Here is a 14,050-nt window from a genome sequence, read left to right as displayed (position 1 = left end):
TTAGCATAGACTTTTTTATTATTATAATCTTTATCATTATTTAGATTAGGATAAACTTTCTGATTATTATTAATCTTTATTATTGTTTAAATTAGGATAAGCTTTCTAGTTATTATCAAGTACTGTATTACTCTATTGTATAACCTTCATTATATATATGAGATAAAACAAGTAGATTAATCACAAAAAAAATTGAAATTATACACTCTCATTAACGAGTCTAAGGTGTTAGAAGCTCCCTTCTTCCTTATCCATCATCCGATGACACGGTTCATGATTCGGGACAAATAAAACTCAAGGAATTGAAATCTTTCACGAAATGCAGGCACAAAATGAGGCTAGATTGGTTCAATTATAAGCAAGGATGAAGTTAGGATTGCTCAATTCAAGTCTCTGATACAAAATATGTTTTGACAGTTACAAAATTTTCTTAATAATCCCAGAGACAATTGTAATAAAGACTGGGCACAGGTACAAGTAGTAGTAGTATTACAAACAGAGGCATTTGAATTGAAGATAGTCTTGACTCAGGCAAGACTAGGTACTGGTGAAAAGTAATGGATGGAAGAAAGTGCACAATCTACAATTGTTTCATCGTACTTGTGTGTTGGAGCATTTGCAGCACGTTTCCAAACAATCTCAATATCTTTTTTTTTTCTCATTTTTCTTCAATAGCTGCTGCTTTCCACCTTGCTGGGGTGGGGGGATATTCAGGATGTTAATATAATCTCTAAGCGGGCATATTATCCCTTTCCCAAACCGATGTGGATTCAACACACTCCCTTGCTCCCTCGCGCTCAGGACTATGCTAGAGCGTGGCATATTTTTACGAGAGGTCCAACATCGATAAGAGGATCTGATACCATATTAAATTTGAGACAGATCTAACTCACCTCAGATCAAGGGGAGGAGCCCATAGCCTTTATAAGGGTACATTAATTGTAAATCATTTTCATTCTATTATCTAACCCTAGATTGTGCTGCTGAACAAATGATGGGTCTATTCGGTTAGAATTTTGGACATGGATGAGCCTTGGCTGGGCGCTTCCCATCTTCACTCCCCCCCCCCCCACCCTCCTTTCTTTCCCTAAGCTCAAACTTACTTCATGCTTATAAGGAAGTAACTGCTTTAGAGCCTCACTCAGCATCATCATGTTCTAAATGAAGTTTTTACTATGAAAAGTTGAGAACTGTACGGATATCTGGTGGTAATTTATGTTTTATTAAATAACAAGGATATATTTGGTAAATCTGGGTTATTTTTAGTTAGCATAATGTTATCTAGCGTTGTCAGAGTTTGTGCTTCACTCTTCAAAAGAAATAGGATGAGTTTGTAACTGACTGATTTTTGTATTATTTGCTCTAAAATTTATATATTGCATCACTTTTGGATTGCAATCTAATTGCAAGTTTATATGTTATGTATAATGTATGGAACAAGACAAATTGGTAATTGTAAAAGATGTAATTACTTTTGGGTTAGACACTTGGTTCCTTTGTGAATGTTAAGATGGCATTATCCAAAGCCAACAAAAATATAACTTTTGCTTTCTTCTAAAATTTTCTTTTCTATTCTAGCAAGTTGAAATCTCGTCTTTTTTAATCATATAATGCCTGCAACTGAGGTCTCATAGCTGGACTACGGCTTTGCAGTTACACCACCAAAATCGGAGGAAAAATTGATTGAAGGGAAAGATGTTTGGAAAGATTCACAAAGAAAACTTCGAAGTCATCCACTTTTCTTTGGCATAACAATGGGGCTGCTTGCTGAGATCATAAATTCAAGGTAATATTTCAAAAAAATTTATAGCTTTGCTCACAAGCAAGATCTATCCATATAATTGTTTGGCATGTTGCATTTTGCTTTGCCAATGTAAGCGCTTCCTCCCATCCTGAATTCAATAGGTAAGCCTTGCTTTGCAAATGGTAGTGAGTTTGGTATGGGTTTAAGTCGCCTTGTCCTTCACAGTGCTGCTCTGTTCTGACACTTGTATTTATTACCTATGTTTATTCTTTTTTCTTCCCCCTCATATGTTAACATGCAAAATGTCATGTGCAAACATGATTCTGCATTGATTAATATTAGGCATTAGGGTTAGGAAAGTAATGTAATGTGTTAAATAGTCCACTGTTGAGAATTTTTGTTTCTTATATTTAATTTTACTATTTCGTTTTATGGATAATGTTAAATTTGGCCCAGGCCTAATTCACTCCAAAAGCTAGCTCAAGGAGGAGGATTGCCTATGCCTCATATAGGGGGCACGTTACCCCTTTCCACAACCGATGTGGAATTCATCACACCCCCTCACGTCTAGAATTTTACTAGTGCGTGACATATTTATGGGAGGTCCAACGTCGGATGGGGGCTCTGATATCATGTTAAATTTGGACCAGGCCTAATTCACCCCAAAAGCTAGCTCAAGGAAGAGGATTGCCTATGCCTCATATAAGGGGCACATTACCCCTTTCCACGACCGATGTTGAATTCAACAGATAAAAATAAAGCTGAAATCTAATAATGAAGGGCAATGATAAGATTATTAAACTCCCCACACAATATACTATGATGCAAATGGTTTAATGGTATTGTTAATTATAATTGATTTCAATCTTTGGTTATTTTAGGGTTGTGCTAATTTCTACAAAATTTGATTGGATTAATTTTTAAATTTACTTATTCTTCATGACAATATCACTAATCTAATAATTAAGTTATTTTCTCGGTGCTATTAACATGGATATTAAGGCTTTGTTTGTTTCTAAAAACATTTCACTAGAAAGTAATTTCCATGTTTTTTGTTGTTTGGGACCCAAAAAGTAAAAGCACTATAGGGAAATCATTTCCCTATCGTGGAAAATGCCCTTCAAGTTTGAGAAAGTGAATTCCTGTTTCAAGATCAGGTAGTCATTTTTTTCCAATGCTTACTTGATTATGTATCATTTGATTCCACTTAGTTTTATGGATTGCTTGAACTAGTGACTAAAGTAGTGCCTTTAGTTTCTATTAATTATGGACATAATTTCATATACAGAAAATTAATTATTATTAGTGTGCAAGATATTTTCCAGCTGGTTTCTATTTTATAGTCAAAACAGAAAATATTTTCCACAAACAAGTTCTTTTCAGTATAGCAAGTGCAGCATTAGCATTTCTTATTGTAAATGTGTTATGGACTCTTTTCTAGTATTTGATTTATTTTTGGATTAGATTGCTAAGTATTTGATTTATTTTAGGATTAGATTGCTTTGTCCTTTATTTTAGGATTAGATTATTTTATTTTATCTTTTAGTTTTCTTATTCCTTAAGACTCCTATTTTAATAGAATTGTGTTAAACAGTAAGATTGTCCTTGTATATATTGCTGGAAAATCAAAAATAAAATAAGCAAAATTATTTCATCTAAATTGAGATCTGAACTCTCTCTCTCTCAACGAGTTCAAAAGGTTAGTGCTCCCTTTATTGAGCTCACAACAACAATTGGGCGAGGAAAGAATCAAGGAAAACCAACGGCTTGGGCCTTGTACACTGATTTTATTGTAAGCAGATCTTTGACGCAGTCCATAATTCAAGACCGTAACAAAATGCTTGAATTATATTATTTTTGGTCTCAAAATTGTAACTTTAGGAAAATTCATTATTGGACCTGTCTTATTACCGTTTTATCTTTATTCAGAAAAAAAAAATTGCTGGGTTTTGGTGGTCTCTATTAAAAGATGAAAAGTTAATGTGGGCCAAAAAAGAAAAAGAAAAACACACACACACACTGGTAAAGACATGACTGTTTCCGAAGGAGCTGAGCATGAGTGACAAAAGCTAGCCAATGAAAGTGGCTGGGTTCCTCAGAAGCAGTCAAAAGCTTGGCCCAAACATTGGGATCTCCAAATGGATGGTGCCTCAGCAGTCATGAAATGAATCAAAAGGCCCATGAATGGTGCTGCTCTAGAAGCATCAGCAGAAGGGAGCTAATAACTTGGGTTTTATTGCTAAAAAGAATTGTTTTGAGCAATACAGTTGAATATTGTATTCAAACTTACAGCATGACTCATCCAATATATCCATTTTAATGGAATTGTATTGCATGCATAAGTGGCGGATGACCCTCAGAGGTCTTGTAGTTTATAGACATTTATGGGTTGTTCTTTTTCCGTAACCTGTCTTGATAATTTTCAAGGGCTTCTTGTATTTCCAGCCATCTTAGCTAAGAATTATTTATGTGCATTTATTTATTGATCTTGTTCTTTTTATCCAGGCTTTTCACCACTGTCAGAGATTCTCTTGGACTGACATACGATGTGTCATTTGAGTTAAGCCTATTTGATAGGCTTAAGCTTGGATGGTATGTGATATCTGTAACATCAACTCCAGGCAAGGTGGGTTTCATTTCTTTATATTTGCATTTAGTTCTTTTATCAGTCCGAAGAAATTAATCAGTTTGGTTCCATAAACATACAGGTATACAAAGCTGTGGATGCATGTAAGAGTGTTCTAAGAGGGTTGCATAGCAATAAAATTGCTCAAAGGGAGTTGGACAGGGTTAGTTTACAGAACTATCAAATACTAGCTATAGTATAATTTTGATAATAGAAAAGTTAATTTCTTTTTGCAAAAATTTGGAAAAGAAACTTATATTATAAAGGGAAATAATGGAAAATAACTTCAATTTGTTTTCCAAGATCATAGTAAAATTTTGGAAAACTAGTTTCTAGTTTTCCAATTCTCCGTTTGGAAAACTGGCACATGCATGTGCAAAATTCTGTTTCCAGTTTTCTTAGGATAGTTTTTCAAAAAACTACCTTATTTTTTTCCGCAAGTGAACATGCCCTTATTGTTTTTTTGCATATCTTCTGGGATCACAGGCTAAACGTACACTTCTTATGAGACATGAAGCTGAGATCAAGTCAAATGCCTACTGGCTTGGATTGCTAGCTCATTTACAAGCTTCCTCGGTTCCCAGGAAGGTACAATCGTGATCTCTTAAGCTTAGCATTCTATTCCTGTGTTATATCATCTTCTGGATAGAATGGATTTTAATTAAATTCCATTGTCATTCCTTGTGGAGAGTGGGAAATGAACAACTAATGTCTTTTTTTTTTTTTCTGTTCTGGTGTTTCAGGACATTTCATGTATTAAAGATCTCACTTCACTATATGAAGCTGCCACTATTGAGGACATATATCTTGCATATGAACAGTTGAAGGTGGACGAAGATTCTTTATATTCGTGTATTGGGGTAGCTGGCAGTCAGGCTGGTGATGAGATTACTGGTAAGGGTTCAGAGTTGGAAGTTGTTAAATTTAGCTTTTTCTCAGTCCTCATTTCCAGTGTATTTGGATTTATGTCGACCAAAATAAGTGGAATAACTAAGCTCATTGAAATTTGGCTATTCAAGTCGAAATGCTTGAATTTTGTAACCTGCACTTCATTTCTAAACCAATATATTCTGCGGGTACAACATATTCCTCAGAATCTAGTTTCTGAACTTGTCACCTTGCTGCTTTTTGTAGTTGGATTAGATAGGTGCTACCGAAATACCTAGTCCTATAAGTTTTGCCTGTATCTGATGGTCATTCTTTGCAGCTCCCTTAGAAGTGGAAGAGACAGATGACAGCTTTCAGGGAGTTACACCTGTAGGGCGTGGTTTATCTACAATGACAAGACCAACAACTTGATCTTCCTGGATATCAGTGTTGTTATCTGCAATTAAGTGGTACTTAAGATTGGGAGGTATGGTGTCTTCCTGGATTAACTTGTATGGTTTAATGGACATAGGAGAAATTTCCATCGCTGTCCTGTTCTAGAAATTTCCTTTTAAAAGGTAGGAAAATGCTTAAACGATATAGTTGGATTTGTTATCTTGTAGGGGGATTAAGAATTCAAAGTATTACCTGCATAAGGGGCAATAATTTAAGATTATTCCATTCTTTTTATGCACTAAGAATTTAAGTGGGATTTTGTTCCTACCTTCAATATTCCAAAACTCCTCAAGTGTGTAATTAGGTTCATGCTTATGTCCGCAGGCCTAAGTGCCACTTGTCATTGCATGGAGTGACCTATCTAACTTGGATGGCTCCTTTAGGGTAATGCCCTGAGGGTCTAGCCTTCCTTGACAAGCTCAGGGGTTCCCCCGAGTCCGACTCATCTTTGGTTCAGCTCACAGGTTTTGCTCCTTTTTGCTCAGCCTGCCATGCTTTCAGGTCTCGGCTTCTCAGGATTTAGGGGTGTTGGACTCGCTAGTTAATCCATGGATACAAATATGAGCAATGTAATGATTGATTAGCAAAGTTATTGGGTTTACTAATACCTGTATCAAGGAGTGATTTATTATTGTATCTTCTATTATAAATATAGGTGATTGTGGATGTAGGTGCTGAATAGCCTAAGATGTATATTCTTATTCAACTTTTTCATATCATTATAAATTTCAAACAAGGTATCATAACCTATGCCCTTTCTCTAATGTTTTATCAATTTGCTCACTTAATTTCAATTCCCTTTTTTAAAACCCATTCAATGTTTTATTTGCTTATCATAATACTCCTTTTCACCTATTAGGGGTTTTCAGGTTAATAAAAATAATAATTAAAACCCTTTCTTTTTCTTTCAATTTATCTCTTTAAGGTTCATAATATCTAGCTGCTAATTTTGGTATAACCCGAGATTGTAATGACGACTATTTATGAGGCCAAAATCTCTCCAATCATGAACTATGGAATACTAGGAGGTGGTTAGGGGAGCCACTTGCTCCAATGCTTTGATTGAGAAGAGACAGTTGGAGCAGGTAGGCGAGGTACCCCAACTGACTAACAGCCTTGAGATTTGGATTCCAATTTATTTCTGAAAAGCCCATCGTCCGCCTCCATCATACTGATATCTCTTAGTCGCCTTCGAAACAGAAACTATAAGATCTCAGGAACCTGGTGATGCGTGCTCTACCAAAACATCAATATATTCCCCTTAACCACAACCAATCATTGAAGGACTCATTAAACTTTGCCACCATAATACTATAGTAGTTCAAGAGAAAATTGCTCCCATGTCAAGTTAGGATGGTGCTGAGACTCGAGCTAACCAATCTATTGGGTCCTCTCCCGTGAATGACGATATTGCTATCTGTTTAAATGAAGCCTCGTACTCAGCAAAGAGCTGAACAGAAACAGATTGAAAATGGGAGTTCGGTACCCAAAGTTATGATTTTTTTATTTAATGAAGGCTTTTATGCTCTTAAAGTGCACTATAAGAAACAGAGGTAAAAGTTACGGTGCTCGATCGCCAAAAGTAAAGACTTTAAAGCTTTCTAAAAAGTTTGTTTTCAAAGGGTTTTTTTTACCTCCAAAGGTTCGGTTCTCACTGTAATATTAGACTTCTGAATTTAAGTTTTTCTAAATACAAAATAACATCCATTTTGATATATAAACGGCTCTTTTTATATTTAATGTATTTAATGTTCATATTTATATTAGAATTATAAATATAAAGTATTTTTAAATTGAAAAAAATTATAACAACCATTTAAGCATGCATTTATTTAAATTTAAGTTTTTGGCACTTTTTTCTCTCTAAACGTTGAGACATAGTATTAATTCTTTTAAAAAATAATTTTGAGTTGTAATTGATTTGTAATTTGAAATTGAGTAAAAATTGTTGAGTGAATTTATTGTATTAAATATAATTTTGAATAAATTAGTGTTCGTGCGAGAAAAAGAGATTGTAAAGAATAAGAGTTTTGCTCTAAAATTGTAAAGAATTTTAATTTCACCTAAATAAAATTTGACAGTGCAAGATTTCGAAGAGAGATGTAGGTTTAGGATAGCTGAATCTCTATACATTTTTGTATTAATTATTATCATTTTTTCCTTATTCCTTTCTTATTCCACTTATAAATCTAATTCGTCCCTAATAGCGAAGGATATTTAAGATAGACTTTTGAAATATATGAAATGATTCTTGTATTTTTAAAAGGGTAAAACGTAAAAGGCCAAAAAAAAAAAATTCCATAAATACAGTATATGGAGGGATGGCAAATGAGCTGAAAAATAGTTTAGCTTACCTATTTCATCATCAAAAGTGATAAATGACTAGAAAACTATCAAAAATCAAATGAATTTGGCTCTTCATACCCTCAATAAAAAGGGTTATGGTTGGAGAGATATAACAAAAAAAAAATTGTAGTTGAATAAGGGATAATGACCATTAAGGTACATTTCTTACTCATCATAAAATTTTAGTTTTGAATTTTTTTTTTCTACATAGCTTTCTTTGATTGTTATATTTTGTTAGCTTTTTCTTTTATAAGGTTAACGATAGAATGAAAGCCATTCAATATAAAATACTTAACCGTTTAAAAGGTATTCGTAAAATCTTTAAAAAATAAATTAAAACACAGATTAAAATGCAAAGAGCGCAAACAAAAAAATTAAAAGATAGCAAAAAGAGAGGAGGAAAACATAAACATTAGTAGTAAAATAAAATGTGGTTGGAAAATTTTACACTCATAATATCGACATTATTTCAAAGGTCAAATACCGATCATTCCTTTTATGTCAACATTATTATCAAAAAGATTAATAGAAAAGGACTAATGACAAACACTTTAAATGAAGAAATTAAAGAAGTTATGAGTGTGATGAAAAAAAAATTGCACTAAGCCATTCCGAATAAATTTTTATCATGTGTGGAAGGAAGAAAAAATATTTAATACATTAAAAAAAATGGGATTGGAAGGAATGACTTACATACAGTGGCTTGGCTTGCGCTCATTCTAATCTTAGAAACTTTTCCGGAAAATTGCATAAGCAATAGTTATTTGAAAAAATTAGAAAATTGCTACGAACTGTGATTTTTTAATATTTTTTTAGTTATGTGTATTTTTAAAATTTAAAATTATATTTTACTTTCTAAAACTTTGTAATATAATTTGAATTTAAAATTATGGATTGATTTTAAGGCTTTATAGAAGATTTTATTTTTGTGCAAGTATAATGAAATTTCATGGATACTACAAATCAATTTTTATTACTTAAACTTGAGATTTTGATTGCACTATATTTTTATTTGATAAATATGATAACAGCAAAGCCACTACCAAGAATCCGTTGTCGTCCAGCGGTTAGGATATCTGGCTTTCACCCAGGAGACCCGGGTTCGATTCCCGGCAACGGAATTTTTTTTTTCCTTTTGAGAAATTTCCCGAAACCTTTTTATCTTTATTTCTCTCTGCAATCATTCAATAATTAAAACAAGTTAAAATATATAGATACATATATTGGTATTTTTTTATTTTTAAATATTATAATCAAATAATATAAAATAAATTATTTTTTAAAAATATATTTTGCGAAAAGTGCTTAGTTTATAAAATTAACTAGATTGTTTATTTTTATTTGAAATGGAATACTAAATTTAATTATTTATTTTCATTTAATTTTTATAATTTTTTATAATTTATATTTTTCAATTGTATTTTTATTATTTAAATTTAAACAAATAAGTGATTTGTAATTGAGATTTAAATGAATGATTTTTATTTATATTTTTAATAAATATAACATTATAAAATTTATTTTAATAGTCGATAGAATTTAGGGTAATTAAACAGTTTATAATAATAAATTAATAATTAAAGAAGGGCAAGTTAATTTCATCCTAACCAAATAATTTCATCCTATACCTTCTAGAAGAGAGAAGAGGAGAAAGGGAGCGGAAGCGGTAAGGAAGGTGAAAGGTTGTTGGCCTTCTTCCTTGATAGTTGTATTGGGGTTCCTTTGTCGTCTTTTACTCGGAAGAGGCACTTTTCCTTCGGTCCCTTTCCGTTTCCGGTTATACAGGTGGTTTTCTTCGAATCGTGCATGTTAGTGTGGAGAGTTTCTTTTGTTGATTAGAGATTTTCTTTCTTGCTTTGTTGTTTTTTGAGTCACTTTTCTTTTGGTTCTCACTTTGAATGAGGGTGTTTTCTTGGGTCTGTTTTCTTTGGTCATCCTTGTTTTGAGGTCTCCCATACTATATTTGGAGGAAGTTCTTTAAGGGGACCTTACTGAGAGGGGTTTTGCTTTTGTTCTTTAGCCAGTTGGGAGAAGGCTTCTGATTGCTTCTCGTCGTTCGTCTTAGGGTTGCACCGATACATCTGGTAGTATCATCGCTCCCTTGGGCTATTTTTGGCTAAGTTCTACCAGACTTCCTTCGGTTGGTATTTTATTCGAAGCTCCAATTTTGTTCTAAGGGTTTTATGGTTTTGTATGTTTCATTCCTTCCTTTCAATAATTCCAGCTCACTCCAGAAAATACGCGACGCGACCCGTACCCTCCACGCCACCTCTATCCATTTGCTTCGTTCATGTTCTCACATAACAGAAAATGCAAAAACAAAATTAAATAAACTCAAGTTTAATCTCAGCCATCCACGTAACCCACTTGTCCCGCCAAATCGGAATATTTCGTAGGTCCAATCAAAGTCTAACTTCCACGCCGCCCGTCCACGAAGACTGCCAACGCGTCTTTCCAGATGCTACCAGTTTTATAAGAATTTAGGTTCTTTCTTGTCAAAAAAGAAAAAAGGTTTCCCTTTAAATACCTCTTCTCTCAACGGAAATTAATCGTCTCAATTTGATCTTTGTTTTCCAAACTCAAACTCTCCTAAATCTCATAATTTACCATCCTCAATTTCCAATCGTTCATCCTAATTTCTGCTAATCTCAATCAGTTGGTTTCTGATAAACGATCGCGATGATGATGTCGATGTTCAGCTCTTTCGATGCCTTCTGCAAGGAATTCTACGAGCAAAAAGTGAAGTTCTCGGGGGTTTCCTCTACTCGCAATGAAAGAAGCAAGGCTACAGCTGTCGAGTCAATGAAGAAGAAAGGGATGGAAAAGAAAAGTTCACCTTCATCGGAGAACGTAAAGGAGTCATTGAAGCAGCAGAGAAAGCCGAGATTTGCACCTGAGTTGGACGGTGTGCACTGTTTCGAGACGATACTTCCTTATTGAATATGCTTTTATATTGCTTTTATAACTATTGTAAATTGAGAATCAATTAATATCTTCAATTGCATATAAATATATAATTCTTCAGATTTAATGTTTTTTGCACAAAATCAATCTCCTTTCCAGTTATAAGTTTTTTTTTTTTAAATGAAACTTGAAAAAGAAAGAAGAAAATCTTTCTAATTTGCTTAACTATAACAACACAAAATCTAATGCTTAATTTGATATTGACGATTAATATGTAATATATTTAAAATTAATATTAAAAAATTTATTATATTATTTTGTTAATATTTAAAAATAAACATTTTAATTTATATTTTTAATAGTAAAAATTATGTAAAAGTTCAAATTTTAAATATTATGAAAATATTAATAATGATTTTTCAATTAATATGATTAAATAATTATTATTTATAAAAATAAATATTATATTTAGTTTAAAGTAAATAAGAATGATGAATAAATTAAATTAATTTAAATTTATATTAATTTATTTAATATAAAAATATTTAATTATATTATATTTAAATTAATTTTAAATAAATGAATATTTTAATAAATAGAATTTTTTTTCTTATAAAAATGTATGCCAAATGAGAGGTAAGTGATGTTTTTAATAATTTTTTTCTCAATTGAAGAGTTGGTTATGAAATTAAAGTATTTTTTATAAAAAATAATTTTAAATATATTTTTATTAATATTAGTCAATAATAATTAATATATTGTATAGTTTTTTAACATTTCAGAAAATGACATTTTAATAAAATAATAATTCTATTAATTTCTTCTAAACATTACATTAATTCAAGTAAAATTGGTAAAATAGATACTCGTTAAAGAAATGAAGGGAATAATTTGAATTGATTGAAAGCCTAGTTGTAAATTAAGTTTGGAAGATAAGAGAACATATTTAACACAGTTTAAAATTTTTTTCTCATTTCAATTTAAAATTAATTACTGATTTTTTGTTTCTTGGCGTTGTTTTTGTTTTTTCTTATTAAGTCCTTTAATTTTGGAGAATGTTTGATTTAGTTTAATTTAATTAAGATTAATTAATATTATTTTTGTTCCACAATAACTATAGTTTAAGGTTTATATATATATATATATCCAAATCAATAAATTAATTAATAATCTTAATTTTAGAAAAAATTATAAAAATTTATTTAAAATAATTTAGTTTATATTTCTTTTAAAAAAGTTTAAAATATAATCATTGAAAAGTTTAATTTTTTTTTGATAGTGATCTATTTAAAATTATATTAAAATGATAATGTGACATTTTTATTAAATGTAACGGTTGAATTTAACTATAAAATATAAATAAATTTATATAGTTAATTTAGTATATATTAATTAATTTTTATAATTTTGAATATATTTATTAAAATAGTACTTCATTTATTTCTTAATAAGAGTCCTTATTGATTTTTTTTTCAATTTAAGTATACATTTATGAAATTAAAGTATTTCTATAAAGATAATTTCAAATACTCTTTATTAACATTAGTCAATACAATTAATAAATTATGTGATTTTTAATATTTTATAAAATAATATTTTAATAAATTATGTGAAATTAGAGATTATGGAGAGTGGTAAGACTAATTTTGATATTCCTGGTTTGCTTCGGTGTGTGTGCGTATAATGTTGATTATGGAGTTGTATGCTTGTGTTTATATCATTTGTTATATATAATATTATTTAATAATAAAATTCCTAAATATGCTGCTGGGTCAAGCAACAGGTTGCTTTGTAAATCATAGTTGCGTACAACCTTTTGAAAGCTTACAATGGTTGAAATTTTTATTTATTTATTTATTTTAAATTATTATGTCTTTTCAATACCAATAAATAAAAACAAATTTCATTATGAACACCTTAAATTGTTATTTAAATTTTTTTTTTAAAAAAAAAGGAATGTGCACCTGAAATTGTTATATATTCTTTTTAAATATATTATTAAAATTATTAAAAAAATATATTTATATATAAATTTTTTGGTACAATTCTAACTCGACTCGGTTCTGGTACGATTATTGATATGAAGAATGACCCTAAAGACCCAAACCCAAAAAGGATTCAAATCTGACATGAAAAAAGGCAAAGAAGATAGCGTCGTTCTTCATCTTTGCCAACTCCAAATAATCATTGTCCGCGACCTACATCAATAAACCCTCAATAATGGCCAAAAGCCATTCTAGCATACTGAAGAATAGATAGTAAAATCATCAGCTAAAAGCAACGGGAGAGGAGCTAGAGAAATGAGCGGTAAGGGAACCTGAGGGCAAAGGGAAGGAAGCTTTCACAATCGCAGATTGTTTTCTTCACTAGGCTCGAAGGGAGCAACCTCCATAAAAGATAGAGCCACTGAGAGAAGAAGGAACTCTGTCCTCCAACCGAAAAATAACCACACAACACAATCTCCACCCAGCCAAATGCCGAAAAAGTCAGAAATGGGAGAGGTGACACCTGAAACCAAAGACAAAAAAAATTACACACATGCAGGGAAGAAGCAAAGACTCCCTCACAATGAAGCTTAAAACTGCCAAATAATAATAACAACACAATAAAATAATATTTAGAACCTCGCCTGAATGGAGAGGAAGAGAAATCCACTGTCGATTGAGATGGAGAAAGCCACCCTACCCCGGCGAAATAGGGATGACTGCTAATCCGATAAAAAAAAAAGTGGACTGCTTAAGGAATAAACCAAAGAAAATATATAACGGTTAGCTCTCAAAAAATTTAGAGAGAGGAGAGATAGTTGCCTTATTTCCTTTAGCAAATGAATATTTGTAAAAACATCATTACTGTCCACAGTTTTTAAAGCTTTGGTCAATAATTATGGGGTTTGTGAGTTTCAAGAAAGAGAGTTGGTTTGTGAGTAAAATGGGCTTTGAGGAGAAGGAACATAAGAAGGAAAACAGCAAAGAGTTTTTCTGAATATTCCTACATAAATGAAATTTCCAATAAAATTTTAATTCTTTTCTTTGGATTTTTGTGTGCTTCATTTTTGTGAAATTTCAATTTCCATGTCTTGTTTGGTGGCGTTTAGAGTGTCAGTAATA

General features: G+C 31.4%; 1 protein-coding gene, 1 long non-coding RNA gene and 1 other non-coding gene across 3 annotated transcripts in view; all 3 read left to right on the top strand.

Annotated features, from left to right (window-relative positions):
- LOC110615784 (stromal processing peptidase, chloroplastic) overlaps positions 1 to 6,443 on the top strand; it is a 28,565-nt gene extending 22,122 nt beyond the window's left edge. The window contains exons 20-26 of the mRNA XM_043956838.1: positions 1,654 to 1,786; positions 4,250 to 4,370; positions 4,453 to 4,533; positions 4,857 to 4,958; positions 5,114 to 5,264; positions 5,578 to 5,724; positions 6,018 to 6,443. Of these exons, the coding sequence (XP_043812773.1) occupies positions 1,654 to 1,786; positions 4,250 to 4,370; positions 4,453 to 4,533; positions 4,857 to 4,958; positions 5,114 to 5,264; positions 5,578 to 5,669 (680 nt within the window). The 3' untranslated portion in view covers positions 5,670 to 5,724; positions 6,018 to 6,443. The remainder of the gene's footprint in view (positions 1 to 1,653; positions 1,787 to 4,249; positions 4,371 to 4,452; positions 4,534 to 4,856; positions 4,959 to 5,113; positions 5,265 to 5,577; positions 5,725 to 6,017) is intronic.
- Positions 6,444 to 9,088: 2,645 nt separating this feature from the next.
- On the top strand, positions 9,089 to 9,160 carry TRNAE-UUC. The gene has a single exon. It is a non-coding gene; the product is annotated as a tRNA-Glu (tRNA).
- Positions 9,161 to 9,653: 493 nt separating this feature from the next.
- LOC122723655 lies at positions 9,654 to 11,070 on the top strand. The gene is made up of 2 exons (XR_006350665.1): positions 9,654 to 9,986; positions 10,036 to 11,070. It is a non-coding gene; the product is annotated as an uncharacterized LOC122723655 (long non-coding RNA).
- Positions 11,071 to 14,050: the final 2,980 nt, after the last annotated feature.

Source organism: Manihot esculenta, chromosome 5 (assembly GCF_001659605.2).
Source record: "Manihot esculenta cultivar AM560-2 chromosome 5, M.esculenta_v8, whole genome shotgun sequence".
NCBI lineage: Eukaryota > Viridiplantae > Streptophyta > Magnoliopsida > Malpighiales > Euphorbiaceae > Manihot > Manihot esculenta.
Note: the sequence above shows the minus strand (reverse complement) of the source record. Positions and strands in the feature narration are given on the sequence as shown.